The 17,548-nt window shown below is 49.2% G+C and overlaps 1 protein-coding gene across 1 annotated transcript in view; it reads right to left on the reverse strand.

Moving 5' to 3' along the window:
- Window positions 1-5,830: 5,830 nt before the first annotated feature.
- Shc3 (SHC adaptor protein 3) overlaps window positions 5,831-17,548 on the reverse strand; it is a 168,995-nt gene continuing 157,277 nt past the window's right edge. The window contains exon 13 of the mRNA XM_004644090.2: window positions 5,831-6,158. Coding sequence (XP_004644147.2) covers window positions 6,030-6,158 — 129 coding nt within the window. The 3' untranslated portion in view covers window positions 5,831-6,029. The remainder of the gene's footprint in view (window positions 6,159-17,548) is intronic.

A 17,548-nucleotide genomic window follows, 5' to 3' on the forward strand; every position in this document is an offset into this window, starting at 1 on the left:
CTTTGGACCTTCCACATCAATGCTTGTGGTACAAAGCCTGACCAGGGGCACTGGACAGACCTGTGTGGTCTGTCCTTCCTGGTCCTACTGAATCAGGACACATCAGCACCCTGAGGCTTGTCACACACCAATGTGTGTGTGCATGTATGTGTACGTACTGACCTCCTTCTAGATTATACACTCCTGCAGAAACCTGGTGCATTCACGTCTCTAGTCCATGAGCCCAGAGCAGATCCTATTGCTCAGAGACAGGTGCACCAACGAGGCCAAGAAGGCTAGTTAGAAGAGCCCAGGGGGTGCTGCTGGGCATCACTGGGCACCACAGCCCCCAGGGACCCACACCTGCCACAGCACAGTCTCCTGCCCCTTGCAGTGCTGTCTCACAGAACTGGGCCCTGGCGGATAAAGAAAATCTAAGTCTGTACTTGTTTTGTTTCTCCTCTCCTCCCTTTTACACTCCTTTTCTCTCTGCCTCCTTTCCCCCTTGTCTCTCCCTGCTGACTTCTCTTCCCTCTTGTCTGTCACAGCCTTTCCTACTGTCCCCATGTCCTGTTCCAGCTGGGATCCCAGATCCAGCAGCTTCCAGGATCCTCCTGTGTTTCAGTCAGTGCTCGTGCGCGTCAACCCCAAGCTCTTAAGGACTGTTTGACAGTCTAGTTGTCCTTGTGTGTTACAAAGTCCAGGGAGGAGTGGGGGTGGGGGAGCCCCAGGCAAATCGCTTTTGTCAGCTTGGGTGCATGTATGTGTGTAGATACCTATGCGGTTCACATTCACAAGTCCTGGTATAAAGTTGTAATTTTTCTGCTTGCTATATAAAATGTATCAGTTTTAAAACTGTGCATTTGTTGCTTGCAAACTTATAAATATATGTATAAACCCTATCATAAATAAATTGTGGCTGGCAGATTGCATTTTATCTGCCAGGAACCGTTGCATTGAGTTGAACGTGCTTATTAATCCTCCGTTTCTAAAGTCTTGGCATAGACCCTGGGAGCTAGGACACAAGGTGCAGTGAAAACTGAGTCTTCAGACAGAGGGGGAAGCCATGAAGAAGAGACAGGCGAGACCTGAAAACTCCACTCAGCTTCTCTCGATCAAGACAATCCACTGCACAAGTACCCAGCCCCATTTGAAAGGCGAACTCTTGAGCCTCCCTCCAGACCTACCAGTAAGGGGTTCAGGGAGGAGCAGAGTCCCACATCTGAGGTGACCTGGTTCTCAGGTCTGGTTATCTGCCTGTCCTTGTCCAAGGATTTGCCAGATGGCAAAGAGTGTGCAGAGGGCTGCTCAGATGGCTCTAGAAAAAGCCTCCCACCAGTGGTGGCCTTGGATAAACTTTTGGTGCCCTCCTCGGGGCTGCCACTGAAGTGTGACCTGCCCAGTCTCCTGGGGATCCCCAGTGAGGTGCAAACCTAGTTGTCTGTGTTTTGCAAAGCCACTTGACAATGTCACCCTTCTTCATCACTTCCTTCCCACATTCTTGGGATCATCACCCACACAAACTCACACTTAGTCTTCTCCAAAAGCCCTTGCTACAGAGATAGACTAGAAGTGCTTTCTCTCCCAGCCGAATGACTTGGGACTTTAAGCCTTCTCAAGTGGGATGTGAAGGTAAAGCCTGAGGAGAAACCACAATGGCCACTGTATGGGCTGAGCTTCCGAGGTCACCGTGAGGACCTACGTCTGTATCATTCTTAGACTCGGCCACCTTCTGCCTGGTTACCTGCTCTGGTTTCTGTACCTGAAAAAGAGGACTACAGGACTGCAACACTCCCTCAGTTGCTGTCTTGTCTGAAGCTGACAAACCTGACAGTTCTCGGTTTTCAATACATTCCAGGATTGGGAGCTAGTGGCTTTATCTTTCTTAGATAACTCTCTTCCCCTAGAAATGGAGTGCTATTCTGAAACTCCCTGCAAAGACCTTGGCTGGGTGCTGGATCTACTTTGCAATCCTTCTGTAATCCTGCTGCCCACTCTTAACCTAGTCGTTGCCCTCCCCGGAAGAGGCTCATGGATGGTGAGCAGCCTTGGGCTAGTTGGCAAGGGGACCGAGGCATGCTCTCATGAATGGAGAATTCCAGGAAACTACTCTTCCCTTGTGGTGGGAACTACGTGCAGCCACGTGTGCTGCAAAGTCAGCCACAGGGCAGTGAGAGCAGCCAGCAGGCAGAGGCCACGTCGTTCTGAGCGTGTGGGCCTGAGGCTGGACAGGGGTGTCCTGCATGCGGCACTGTCCAGCGGGCAGTGTGCTGCAGCTTCTCAGCTCAGCCCAACAGAATGAGAGTGTGGGACTGGCCCTCAGGAGGTAAGTGATGCACAGGAAGTGAGCACAAGAACCCCCAAGCGCAGGATGAAACAGAAAGAAAAGCTTCATCTCAGGAGTTGGGGACACCTTTGTCCTCCAGGTGAGCAAGAGGCTGGACCCAGGACAGCTGGGACCCTGAGTCTCTGGATGCTTTGGGTTCACTTGCCCTGGGTCTGTCCTGCCCACCTCCACTCACTGCCTGCCACTTCCTGCCTTTATTCACAGCTACCCGATCTTCCTTCGGCCACAGGGAGCTGCTCATGGCCCAATTGGGCCTTGGTCCACCCACCTCTGGCTAAAGCCAAGACGGCTTCAAACAGAGAGACTGGGCTGGCAAGACAGCTCAGCAGACTAAGTGCCTGCTTTGGTGACCAAAAGGACCAGGGTTCGATCCCCAGCCCCATATGCTGTGCTAGCCCCACCCCCAGGGCAACCAAGTCCGGGTGTGGTAGCCCACACCTGTAATCCCAGCTCTGAGGAACCTGAAAACAGGAGGATCGCTATGAGTCTGAGCTACGCAGTGAGAACCTGCACAAAATACATTAAGAAAAGAAAAAACAAAACAAAACACCAGAGAGCTTGCTCCCCAAGGCTAAGCAGTACTTAGGTCCTCCACATACACAAAGGCCCATGGTAGTGGAAGTGTAGGGTTTAAGACTGAGCTTGCTTATCAGACTGCCCACCTGACTCTACAGGGAGCCATGTAGAGGGGCCGAGTGGTCAAGAATCATTGGCCACAGTGAGCGCCACAGGAGACCCACCTCGCTACCCAGAACAGAGGTGTGTTTGAAGCTCATTTACCCAGGAAGGTAGGGGGAGCAGAGGTCTCCAGGGCCACTGTGAAGGAGTGCGCTGCATTAAGACTGCGGGACCCTCCTTGCAACCTCACAGGGTGCAGTGCTGGGGTCCAGGGGAAAGGCAGCGGGGCTGAGCACACTCCAAGGGCCCAGGGTGACCCAGGAGGACACACTGCTATTGTACCTGAATGCAAGGTTCTGTGTGGGCTGCATGGGTGTGCTGCTCGACAGCCTGGCCCTGCCGGGCAGACAAGGAGGGTGGGAGCCACTGGCCACGGGTACCAGGCCTGGGAGGGAGAGGCCCCCTGTTGGGTCCACCTCCTGACCCTGGCTGCACACAACAGGAGGAACTCAGAAAGTGCAGATCGAGTGCAGGAGCTTTGCTGCCAAGTGACTGCGTGACTTAGAGCAGGCCTCAGGGTCCCTGCTGCAAGTGGGGCTCGTAGAAGTGCCCAGCCACGCAGTGCTGGAACTAAGAGGTGACTCATGTGCATTCCCGAGCATTTTAGAAACAGAAGGGAACCTGGGCATGGTAGCCCACACCTGTAATCCCAAAGGTCTGGGAGGCTGAGGCAGGAGGATTGCAAGTTTGAGCCCAGCCTAGGCAATTTAGAGGCTTAGGAAGACACTGTCTCAAAATAAAAAATAAAAGGGTTTAGAGATGTAACTCAGTGAAAAGGCTATGGGCTCAATCCAAGTACCAGGAAAAAACTGAAGGGAACAAAAATTCGAAGATTACAGCCATCCACTGCATCTGAAATTTTCTCTGATAGCTAAAAAGGAAAACCAGTGTTTTCACTTGGTAAGACCATAGGAGAGCCAACCTTATAATCTAAGATCAAAACTACATTATCTCGAGTCCATATTGAAAAGAAGAAATGCCTCCAACCCCTTTAATTTTCTAAATTGATTCTCACCCAATGTATATAATCACATGTCACCTGTCATCCTTGAACTCAACACTCACTTCAGAGCAGGGCACTATCACAACTGCAGAGCGCTACATCCCAATTCTAGGAGGAAAATACACCAGCGCAAACTTCGCATTGCTGGGGTGTTAACTTTTGTTTTCTGCTTTCTTTCCTGGTGACCCTGAATATCAGGGGTTTTAAATACATGATGAATGCCAGAACATGGACAGAAGGCCGCACATGCACCAGACATGTCATACATATTCCCACACTAGAGGAACAGGCCTGCGCATGAGTGTGCAAGGGGAGGCCCCAGGGCTCCAGTGCAGTGATTCTCGGCCCCTGTGTGACCGCAGGGTGGGAGCCTGGATAGCTAAGCACTCTCTTTCTGCTCAAGGGTGTCTGCAGCACCTGAAACCAGCACCACTTGGGGAGCACAGGGTGGGCTATACCTCCCATAGAACATTCTGGAAGACTCACTCCCACCATCAGCATGGATTCATTGGAACCTCAGAAGGAAAAAACTCCAGAGATGCCTAGGGGGGCCTGCTGTTCTCATTCATTAGCTGCACAGGGTCCTCCCGCCTGGCCACACCCTCCCAAAGCAGAGACCAGTTCACATATTTGCCATCAGAATCTGCAGAAGCAAGCCTCAGCAGACATTTAATATGCATCTAATGTGTCACTCTGCAATTCTAAATGTGTGCCAAGTGTCTCTGTTCTACTGACCAACGCTGCCTATGCCACAGGACCTCAGAGAGACCAGGGAAGATGTCACCCAATGAACACACCTCCTGCTGTGGCATAAAACACAGCATCTGTAAAGATCATTGCAGCCTAGATATTTTTAAAAATTCGTAGACACTGCCAGCTTCCCAATGCCACCAGGAAGTGTCAGTGTTTTGATCAGGAAATAAGACCAGTGTGGGGCACAGAGCCATCAACTGGGCCACCAAGAAGCTCCACAGAGACAGGAAGGGACTCAGCATCCCTCACTGGAGGGGCAAACCTCTAACTAGTGCTTAACACTCCAGGGCTTTGTCTGAGCACATGCACTTGCGCCCGCGTGCACACACACACACACACACACACACACACACACACACAAACTCAGAGCAAGTCCAGGTCTCAGACTGGAAGTGAGCTTGCCCCACCTTTTCCTCAATACACAAAGTAGACTGGACGGAGGCAACTTGACTGGCAGCTACCACGAGCCATCCAGGACCAGCCCACTGGCTAGAAGGACACACGGAGGACTTGGCATCAGTTGCATCCTCACATGGTGAGATGAGGGCAGCACTTGCCATCAACGTCCTGATCGGCGTGACCTACTCTGCCATATCTGGCTGCCAAAGAAACCCCAGTGGCTCCAAGCAACTGGGGTCCTGCTTCGTGACAGGCACCCATGCTGCCACAAAGCCACAGTGGGGGCCCACACAGAGGCACCACTCGGACAGGACAGGAGGGGGCTCCCATCAGCCCACGGAGCCAGGTCTCACCACCAACGGACACAGTCCGACAGCGCAGGGCTGGGCATCATCTGCGCCGCAGACCTCCTGGTTCTGTCCCAGTCCCGTTCACTGTCAACCCTCTGCCTTGTCTCTGTTCCTACTATGTTGTGCTTATTAGGTAAAACTGTGGGTTACACCTTTCTAATGAAATGTCCCAGGGGCATAGGTCAGTTGAGTTAAATTTTTGCCTGGATAACTATGGTCAAATTTTTTGTTTCCATTAAAAACATACAGCACAGAACATTAGTCTTACATCTTTCTTAGTCTTAAAAAATATAAATATAGAGGGATAATTTGTACAGGATGTATAGATATGTACACCTTTAATATGCATATGAGAAATTTGAAACAAGTTTATGAAACTTGAATTTGAAGGAAGCCTTCCCCTGGGGGCTTTTGAAGAAGGCGCTGAACCTGCAAGCAGCTCCCCTAGCTTCTGCTTGGCCCGAGAGGTGGACTCGGGGCGCTCTGACCTGGTGCTCAGGGTCAGGCTGGGCTGCGTCGCTCACTGTTTCCTCACCACCGGCTGCTGGAGGCAGAGCTCGCTGCCCGCCGACACGATGGGCAGGCTGCTCTGCAGGTGGTGGTTGATGAGGTGGCTAATGCTGTCAAAGACCCTGTCCTTCGTCCGGATCTGTGAAGAAAGCAGAGAGGAAGCTGAGCACATCTCTTAGGCAGAAAAAGAAGAAGACCCTGTGCTTAAAGTCACCTGGGCCTGTGGCAGTGAACTGAGGCTTCCCATGCATCGGAGATGCTCCTTGAAAAGAGCCTGGTCTCTGGCAGATGTATCTGTGCCGTCTAATCTGCGTCCATCCCCCTGAGACTAAGCCCCAGAAGAGCAGCCTGCTGCCCACGGCCCTGCCTGCCCACGGCCCTGCCCGCCTTGCTCCTTTCCTCTCTGACAGCACTGGGCAAGGCCTCGAGAAGGAACTCTCTCCATTGTCAGCAGCCAGGGCCCTCACACCTCCCCTTGGTCCCTGCCTGCAGCTCTCTGGAGCCCTCCCAGAAACCTGTGCCCACACCTACCCATGAGGCCATGAGGCTTTGCCCAGCTGCCCCTGGCCTGGAATGTGCTTCTGCCACCTGGGACCTGGCTTGGTCCCTCCAGGGAGCTCCTCTCCCTCCCACGGGGCCCCTGCCTGTGAGCCTGGGCTTCCTGTGTCCCACCAGAGGAGTGACATGTTAGCCCCAGCCTCCCAGGGAAGGCAAGGGCACATGGGCTGCAACGCACATCCACAGGCTTGCAGTCCTACAGCCTAGAGCAGCATGTGCCCAGTAAATGTTTCCTGAATAAATGCACAGGAAGTAAAAGGAAGTTTAACTTGTCACCCTGGTAGCTGGCCTGCACAGTGGCCCAGAGGGGCCAGTCGGTCTTCAAAGAGTCTGGGCACAATCTCCTGGGATGTGCTCCTTGGAAAAGTGGGAAAGAAGGCCAGGTGAGATGACAAGACTCGAGATGACCAAGGTGTCACTCAGTGGGGTAACAGATAAACCATGGAGCACCTATGGGATGGAATATACTTAATCAGGCACTGGGAAGACAGGAGCCATCAAGACCTGAGGAGACATGGAGGAAGCACAAGTGCCCACTAGGAGGTGAAGGGGCCGATGTGGAAGGCCTCCAGTCTGTGCATGTCCAACTGCAACATTCTGGAAAACGCAGATCTGTGAGGACAGCGACACGGACAGTGGGTGGCTGCCAGGAGCCGGCAAGGGGACAAGTAGAGCTGTGAAGACACTTTCTATAATGCTCTCATAGTGGACACAGGTCACTGCAACCCAGGAATGAGCCCTAGGTCAGCTGGGAACTCGCCACCATGTGTCACTGTGAGTTCATCAGCTGTAACCGGCTGTGCAGACTGGGAGACACTCACAGGATGGGACAGGATTTACAGGGAAATCTGCGACCTTTGCACTCTGCTTTGTTGAAACCTAAAACTTCTCTGAACAATAAGCAGGGCTTGGACTCCCAGCACTCTGGGAGCTGAGGCAGGGCCACTGCGAGCTCTAGCCCAGCCTGGGCAATTTAACAGCTTAGCCAAGACCCTGTTTCAAAATCTAAAAATTAAGTATGGCTCAGTGCCCTAGGATCAGTTTTCAATCATGGGCTGGGAGAAAGCTCCAGTGGCATAAACACCTGTCTGGCAAGCACAAGGTTCTGAGTTTGATCCCCAGTATGGAAAAAAAAAAAAAAAAAAAAAAAAAAAAAACCCTCAATCATGAATAACAAAACCTATTTTAAAAAAGAAACACGTTATGTATTCAACAAGTGAGACGTGGCGTCCCAGGAAAGCAGGTAAGGTAAGATTTTACAAGAATGGAAGATTAAACAAAGCCCACTTCAGAGCTCCAGGAATTGTTCTTGGTAAGGACTTTCTTCTTTGGCTTTATAGACCACTGTTACTAAAAATGGGCTTCTTGTTTTAACCCAGATCTTCCAGGTGGGTTCTGCAGCAGGTCAGTGGGGTGACCCTTCTTCCCTGGGGGCACAGACAGGTGCTCTCCACCGTGGGCTGTGGTCAGCCGCCGCGCCCAGAGTGGAGGGAGGAGGTGAGGCTAGGCCCCGGGGAGGGGAGAGGCATGCCCCTGTGCACCAGACAGCCACGAGGATCTACTCGGCACCCCTGTCTTCCCTCCCAGGTACCCCTGTGAACCTCCAAAAGGCTGGTGGGAAGTTAAAGGCTCTTCTTCCAGCCAGGACTGTGCCTGAGGCCTGACAGCTCCTGGGGCCAGGATGAGGGGTCAGGGTAAAGCAGGATCCCCACAGACACCTGAATTCAAGGAGGCCAGCGCCCCTTCTCTATTAAAATATTTGCATATAACCCATGCACTCCTCCTGTAAACTTTAAATCATTTCTAGATCACTAAGAATACCTAAGACAATGTAAATGGTATGTAGATAGTTTAAGGAATAATAAAAGAAAAAAATAAGAAACTCCACACATGCACACAGGCAACTTTTTACCCAGCGAGGTGCAGCTGGCTACGTCTTCAGAGGTGGAGCCCGCAGACCGCGCACTAGTTTGTTCCTATTACCACCACCAGCTCCACCTTTGCGACCATGTCCCACAATCCCTGCAGCTGGGTAGGGCAGCCTCGCATCTCAGCAGTGTAACTTGGGGCTCTCCCTCTCCCCAGAAGCTCATCTGTGATCCTGCTGGCCCCACTGTGGAAGCTCGGGCTACCTTGAGAGACGTCCGGACCACAAGAGGCCTCCACAGCACCACCTGATGGGTCACAGAGGAAGCCTCCATTCCGCTGCTGGCGGGGAGGGCAGGGACCTCCACATTCAGCGGAGCCCGAGCTGTCTGAATCCCTCCCCCACGACCCCTAGGACTAGAAACCGGGCCTAGGGAGGACACCGCCATCGCGCACACTGACCCCAAACCTTTCTAAAACTCCAAGAACCCAGAACGAAGCTAGAGGCCCAGCTGGGAAGTGAGCAGGAAGCACTTCCGGGACTGCTTGGGCCTTGAGGGATCCTGTCAAGTAGAAGTGGATCCTGTCCCGCCTTGGGCCCATCAGGTGAGACTCTACAGCCCCCAAAGGAGTCAACTGTGTGCTTCCCAGAACACTGAGAAACCTCAGTTCATACTCCTGGGCAAAAACTTCTCCTCAGATCCCGCTCCCAGCAGGGAGGGACCACAACCAAGCCAGGACTGGGCCATCCCTGAATGTGAGCCTTGGGCTGTTCGAGTACCCTCCCTGTGCTGTAGGGCGCCTCTCCAGACACCTGGGAGATGTGAGGAGACAAGGATGCAGGGCTGGCTTTGCTCCTGCTGCACAGCCCAGTCAGACACAGATGCCTGGACACAAGGATATTCCCCAGGCCTGCTTCACCATTGGCAGTGGCTTAGCAGTTCTTTCCTATCTGTGAGAGACTTGAGTGTGTTGGCTACTCCTGGCCTTGCCTACGCAGGCACTCTCTGTGGGATGCAAACTATCACAGAGAAACAGCAGACTGGGGCCTTGGACAAACTCAACTCTGACCTGTTCATGACATCTGACTGGTGTCAGGCATCAAGCCCAGCTTGACAGGGTTTATCAGCATGGTCTCAGAGTTGCTTATGACAAAGGTTCCCAGCATTGCATGAGAGTAGCGGAGTTTCCTGCTGGCAGTGCAAGGTGAGGGGCATCACTGGGAAACACATGGGTGGGGAAGAAGGGGCAGCTCCTCAGGTGTCTGGTGGATGTTTTACAGAAGCAAGAGAAGGGAGATGCGCTAGCCGGCTAGGGGTGGGAAGGAGAAGTGAGCTCTGCTACAGGGCGTGGGACTTGTGCTGCCTTAGGAAGCACAAGTGAGCTGTCCTTGAAAGCAGCCAGAAACTGTAAAGATTGTTCTCTAACAATCACCTCACCAATGTGTGACAAAGTGACGCCATCTGCCTTCCCAAAGTGCCACACCGGGACAGGCACAGTGAGGAGACAGAGACGGGCTTTGTGGCAGCACAGTGAGTGCATAGAGCTGCTGCCTTTGCTTTTACAGCTTCAGTTGGATGTGCTGGGAGACGCCAGCCTGTTGGATGTTACCAGTTGAAGCTGAAGGAGAGGACGGGAGGGCTGGATTAGTACAGCCTCAGAGGTCTCACTGAGTTTAGTCCAGCTCTAAGTCAGCTCCAAGCCAGGGAAACTTCTCACATTTATTGAGGGCTACAAACAGGCTAAGGGATGTGCATAACGAATTTGGTGTAAGCGAGATGCTATTTACATCCCCTCCAGGCATTCACCAAACTTGAAAGTTTTACATATCACTAGTTGGTAACTTCCCAGTTAAAGGAACAAATAACAGATAGGGGCAGCCTCCAGGAATCTGTTATATTGTCTCCAGCTTGCAGGAATTACAAGGGGCCAGTCTCCTTAGGCTCTGTTCTCTGTTCCTTGCTCTCTTGGAACAATAAGGTTCTGACTCCTGTTGCTACACCAGTCACACTCAAGGACTTCTGTCTGAATCCAGCCCAAGAGAGGTGGGCTGAGGACCAAATTCAGACCCTGCCCAGACCTCCCCAGCTTTGGAGTTAAGGTGCAGTTAAGGTCCTCTCATTTTTTCTGTTGTAACTTTTGAGACAGGGTCTCCTTCTGTAGTTCAGGCTGCCCTTGAATTCACAGAGATCCTCCTGTCTCCTCCTGAGTGCTGGGATCACAGTGTGCACCACCAGCCCTGCGAGGTCTTTTGAGATGCACTGGTTGGGCCAAGTGCTGGCCCTCACTCTCTGTCTGCGATGCTTGGGATCTTCCATGCCCACTGCTCCCACACTTCCGGTCATCCCACATGGACATTGTTTCCCACCCATGTGATGAGCTCCACACAGATCAAATTTCTGCCCTGAATGGGTTCTCCCTGCCTACTCCCTCGATTTCCCTGGCCAGCCCTATGGGGGAGGAAGCATCTCTGGCTCCTTTTTGTTTAGCCTCCAGCCCCTTCCTCTGGATCCTAGCTGCCCTTCCTTTCCTAGTTTCCAGGTACTGGGAAACCCTCAGCAGGGCCCCTGTGTGCACAAGAGTCACCAAGTCTGTTTTTGATAATAGAGAATAACCAGAGAGAGAGCTGATTATGGTGATCAAAAAGGAAATTCTCAAAAATCACTGACCGATCAGAACTTCTCCAGAGCCACATCAGAGAAGCTGAGGACACATCAGCTCCAAGCTCCCTGGGACAAGATGCATTATTAATTCATTAAATTTATCCCTAAGTATTTTTATGCCATGGTAAATGAAACTGTTTTCAAATTTCTTTTTGTAATGTATTTAGTACAGGGTCTACAGGGTCTCACTACACAGATCGGACTCATAGTGATCCTCCAGTTTTCAGCCTCCCAAGTGCTGGGAATACAAGCCCACGCTACCATGTCCTGTCTCCATTACTGTTTTAGAATGCCCGGGGGTAGGGCTAGCAGGGCTCACCGGGGATTGAACCCCAGTCACTGGGCTTGCCTAAGCAGGCACTTTAGTCTGCTGAGCTATCTGGCTAGTCCACTAATGTGTTTTTATTGCTTTAACTTTGCTTGATTTTTAAATCCTTCAGAAAAAATAACTAAAGATAGGTGAAGCACTACTTTTTCCTATCATTTAGACGCATAGACAATTCCCCTACCCCACCTTCCTAAGCCAAGGAAAGTGAAGGTGAGGAATAAATTTGTAGAACAGAGAAGGACAAAGCTGTGGCTAAAAGGAAGGTGACTGGGAGAGCAGGAGGAAGCCATGGAGCAGAGCTGGGAGCTAACCCTCAGGTCAGCAGGTAGGGGTCAGGCTACAGACACCAAACCATGTCCCCCTTTGCCCCTTACCTTCAAGGAAGAGGTCAGGCAATGTTCACCCAAAGACACAGCATGCACTGAACATGCTTGGGAGAATTAAGGCTTGGGAGAGTCCTGGTGACTCAAGTAAAGTAAAGTCCAGGCTCCTTGAGCCTTGTGAAACTACAGTCCAACTCACCCTCACCCCAGGACCCCACATCCTTGCCCTCCATCCTCATGGATCTGCACCTGGAAGGCCCAAATGTCAGGGGTGGAAGCTAGAAGGTCTAAGCCAGTGGGCTGAAGGATCTGTGCCAGCAGGCTGAGGGATCTGAGCTGGAGCTAGGAAGCAACACTCAAGGTAAGCACCAGAGCTTCCCCAAGGGTACCACAGCCATCCTCAGCAACAGTGAAGTCCTGAGCTCCTCCAGCAATGAGGAAAGCTAAATTCCCATCAGAAGAGCCAATGCAACAAGCTTCTCCATAAGACTGAGCAGTGTACTGTGTTCTCCTCCAGAGCCAGGAAGTGATGCTCAAGATGACCAGAGCTCTCCCAACAGGAACTGTAGCCATTCTCAATGACAACGAAGGTCCTGAGCTCCTCCTCTGACAAGAACAACCATGTTCGTCAGGAAAGCCAGCATGACAAGGTCACCCAGCAGAACAGCCCAGGAGAACCAATGGCTTCCAACAGCTCCAACAGCTTCTCCATACAGTACCCCTAACAGTGTTTCTAACAACCTCTCTAGTTCTCTCTTTCCGATAGGTTTGGGCCCTACTGTGAATTGCTAAAATCATTGTGGTGGTCATCTAATATGGCCAATGCCCTTATAACAAAGGCCTGTGCTCCCAGGACCACCTCTCTTTTCTTCTCCAACTTAGCCCAGGACATAATTTACTTTCACCCTTCCTGCTGCATCAGGGAAGAGCCTCAATAATTTCTCAGATATATCTAAACATACCCTTCAAACCCCTCCCCAGGCAAAAGGTCATAAAAGCTTCAGTCTTCCTTTGTCCAGTTCAGAGAATTCCTTGACTTCCCCAAATTCTCTCCATGTCCTCAAAGAAAATAAAGCCCTTTCCCTTTTTCCTTCTGCCTGTTTCTCTGCTGCACTGTTCACCTGAAAAACACCTATCACTTTCTTATTTATTTATTTTTTGGTACAGAGTCTCTCTACAGCTTGGACTTGTCTCAGCCTCCCAGAGCTCTAGGATTACAGGCGTGCACCACCACACCCAGTTTCAGTGGCCAGCACAGTGCACCCAGGGTCAGCGAGGCATGTGGTACTGGGATTGAACACAGGTCTAAGTGCTAGACAGGCAAGCGCTTAGAACACTGAGCTATCTCCCCAGCCCCTAGTTCTGCCTCTTATGCTGCTGGCAACAACACTCAGGTGGGCCTCCCACACTCAGCACCATGCTAATTCAATTTAGCTAGTTCAATTCACACTTCCTAGTATAATGACACGATGACTATATTGTTACAAAACAGAAAGAAAAAAAAGCTAAAAATCTTCAGAAGGAAGTAATTACGGTGGATAAAGAATCAACACTCTCATGCCATGAGCAACCCTATTGAGAATCAAAATTGACTTCAAAATAATTTTCAGACGTGTGAGGATGAGAAAGCTTATACCCATGCACTTTTTTTTTTTTTTTTTTTTTTTTTTGAGACAAGGTTTTTCCATGCAGATCAGACTGGCCTTGAATTTACATTGTGACCCAGGCTGGCCTTGAATTCACAGCAATCCTTCTGTCTCAGCCTCTTCAGGGCTGAGATTATAGGTGTGCACCACCATGCCCGCCTCACCCACCTGTTCTGAGAGAGGCACTTAAGGAAGCAGGCTGCTAAAATGTGAGTGAAAGCCAAGAAAGAGGAAGACCTAAGATACACACTATGCTGAAACTCACCCTAGAGTCCAACAGAAGCACGTCCCTCCAGTGAAGGGCCTACCCTAGAAACCTAGAAACCTATGAGACTGCTCTACAAAAGCCCACCTAACCTGAACTGTGTTCCAAATGGTGGCTGGGATGACCATGGTGGTGACCTACAGTAATGACAGGCAAGGAAAACACAGCTTTCTTCTCTAAAGGAGAACACATTTAGAAACTTCAAAATGGACTGATTGAAAAATGTACCAGATAGTAGATCTAATAGGATTTTAATATACATATATCAGCCGGTACCAACACAAACAATATCACGTGCTGTGGCGTGGATCTGGATGTCTCCAGACTCTTGTGTGCTCAGAGGTAGGGCTTCTGGAGGGTGGTTGTTGGCTCTCTGGGGAGCTAAGCAGCTGAGTGTGCTGTTCGGGAGCGAGGACTGGGAGACAAGGTGGTCACTGGCGTGCGACCTGGCAGGCACAGCTCCCTCGAGGCCAACCCCTCCCTCTCTGTTTCCTGACAGCACTGATGGAGCAGCTCCCCTCTCCCGGGGCGTTCTACCAGGATATTCCTGCCTTGGAGGCAGCAGACTATGGACTCAGTTGTGAGCTAAAAAATCTTTCCTCCTTTAGTTTGTGGGATTGTTTCAGTGATGGAGACAGTGACTGAGATATAACACAAAAGAAGGAAGGTGAACAGAGCTCTAGAAATGTAATATTCCTACATGTCACAAGAACTAAGCCCATACAGATCGAAAATTTATTTCTAGGGGGGCTGGTGAGACGGCTCAGTGGTCTAAAGCACCTACTTAGAACAAGCTTAGCAAAGCACAGGGACCGCGGTTCAGTCCCCCAGCACCACATGCCAGCCAGCCCCGCCCCCTGGTGGGCTGAGCTGGCCACACACATATACATAAATCAAAAAAAAAAAGAAAGAAAGTTTATTTCTAACAAGTTAAAATGTATATGGGAAACTCTGGAACAACTATAGTACTTTTTTAAAAAAAAAAGTCTCAAAAAGCATAGTGGGAAAAACCACTAAAAATTAAAATCTTACATTATAAAGTATTCATTTAAGGCCAAAATTAAAAAAAAATAGAGGAACAAAAAGACATGAGATAAATAAAATTAGACAGTTAAGTGGAAGATATAAATTCCATTGTATCAGTGGTGTTATTGTTAGTGAATGGATAAAACAATACAATTCAAACTGTCAGAACATGTGAGAAACATGCTCGCACTGTATGCTGTGGGGAGGAGACATCCTTTAGCATGGAAGACTCAAGCAGCTTGAAAGTAAGAGGATGGCAAAAGATATATCGCACAAACAGCAGTGAGAAAGGTAGAGTGGCTATACTAACAAACGAGAAAACATAAATGTCACTAGAGAGAAAGGACCCACCACTAGGGGGCGTCATGATCATAGATGTATGTAGGCTTAGAACCAACCGCAAGCGCCAAAATGCCTGAAGTAAAACTGACACAAGCAAATGGACAAGAAAGCACAATTCAACCATAACAGAGACCTTCTACCCCATTTTTTAATGATGGAGAGGACAACTAGGCAGAAGGCCGACAAAGAACCTGAAGACTTGTACAATACCAGAAACTAACTAGACGTGATAGATATCTAAGAGACACTTTCCACGACAGAATGCACAGTCTTCACACATGCTCATCAGCTTGGCATTGAGATGAAACGGTCAAAACCCTATAAAAACACAAACTTTCAAAACTGACTCATGAGGAAACAGGATGTGTGAATAAGCCTAGGGCGATGAAGATAGTGGCCTATAAATCACCCAAAAGAAAATCCCAGACCAAACCCTGCTGGGTCCCACCCACCATCTAAAGAAATCAGCCTCATTCTTTGCAAACTTTTCTAAGAAGGGAGACTACTTCTAAAGTCACTCTATAAGTTCATCATACCCTGATAAGGAAACCAGACAAAAATATCACCAAAAAAATCTAAAGACTAAGGTGGCTTATAAATATTGATAAAAAACTAAACAAAATACTAGCAAACCAAATCTAGTGAATAGGAAATAATACAGACATGACCAAATGGAATATATCCCAGGAATTCAAGGCTCCCTTAGCGCCTGAAGATCAGTCAGTGCAGCGTATCATAGTGGTACAGAAAACAAAAATCACAAGATACCTTAGCAGACACAAAAGTATTTGGCAAACCCAACACTGTAATGTTGAAAACACTCAAAAAAACTAGGAGTAAAAAGCATTTCATCAACCCAATAAAGAGCACTTAGCAATAGTAACCAGTGCCATGGGTACTTCAGGAAAGATTGTGCAATGGACTGGAGACTCCAAAGCACAACTACGTGCCTAGGTCTATGGAGTCTAGAACACTTCTGGAGAAAAAAGTCTTTTCAATAAACAATGCTGAGATAACTGGGTGCCCACATACAAAATATGGGGCGATGTCATATATACAAGCAACACAATGGCCCAAGTTCTTAATGTGAAGGCTAAGCCAATAAAAGCATCAGGAAAGGACGTGAGGTAAATCTAAATGATCCTGGATTTGGCAAGGCATAAAAGGAAAGACTCTTTCAAACGTGGCACCAAAGACTGTAGCACAAAGTAAGGACAAATTGAACAGCACCAAATTAAGAAATTCTATGCATCCAAGGATATCACTGAGAAAGTAAAAGGGCAGCCCAATAAGCAACTTATACATAAGGTACATAAAAAACTCTTACATTTCAATGAGAAAGAGAAATCATCCCATTAAAACCACTAGACAAAGAACTGAAATAGGCTTTGCTCTAAGAATGTTATATAAATGACTGATTAAAAGTGAAGAAATGTTCAGCATTTTTAGTCATCAGGAAAATACAAGAAAAAACCACAGTGAGATAGCATATTGTATCCCTAGGGTGGGGAGTGATCGTCGCAGAGTGAGGTCAGAACACGTAGTGGCAAAGCCGCCAGGGAGGAAGAAGAGCCTCATGCGCTGCTAGGAATGTAGAGCGGTGTGGACACTTTGGCAAACAGGCTGGCAGCTTCTCAAACAATACAGAAAAGGAAGTTTTCCAAAGACTACCGTGCATACCAGATAACCCCAGTATTATAAACAGAAAAAGGAATGCAAAGCCACATAAAGCACATGCATATTAATAATAGCATTAGACCTAACAGCCAAAACACAGAAGACAACCTCAGCGTCCAGCAACAGACAGTAATATACAGCAAAGTGCAATCTATCTGAACAGAGATGGGCTACTCAGCTATGCAGAGAATGAAGCGCTGCACAGGCTACAGCTTGGACGAAGTGTGCAAACACACTGAGGAGGAACCTGGCACTCCCAGAAGTCCACGTATTACATTAACTCCATTCATATTAAAGTCCAGAATGCAAAAACCTCAGGGACAGAAAATAATTACATGGGTCCTAAAAGGGCTGTGTGACAGGAGAAAGTGGAACAGCATGTTCTTTGCTTGTCTCTGTTCTGGGAGACGGTCTTCCTAGGTAGCCCATAGGAATTGCCATCCTCCTGCCTCAGTCTCCTGAGGCTGAGATCACAGGCATGCACCACCATACCAGCTGACTTTTCTCTTTATGCTGATGAAAATGTTCTAAAATTGACAGTAATAACCATAGGTAAATATCAAAGTCTATAATAAAACCATTGAATTGTGCACTTTTAGTGGGTGTGCTGTATAGATGATACTGCAGTAGAGCTGTGCAAAATATCTCTTCACTTTCCAGTTTATAGAAAATACAGAGACAAAGAAGCAAACAGTGCCACAAGGAAGCCACAAAATCACAGTGAAATCTAGTTTATAAAAAAAAAAATCACTGGTATGATTGATAAGGAAGAAACACTATGATAGAGGGCCAGCCAAATAGCTCAGCGGATTAAAGCACCTGCAAGCAGGCGGGG

The sequence above is a fragment of the Octodon degus genome, unplaced genomic scaffold, assembly GCF_000260255.1.
Source record: "Octodon degus isolate 3935 unplaced genomic scaffold, OctDeg1.0 scaffold00192, whole genome shotgun sequence".
In the NCBI taxonomy this organism is placed as follows: Eukaryota; Metazoa; Chordata; class Mammalia; order Rodentia; family Octodontidae; genus Octodon; species Octodon degus.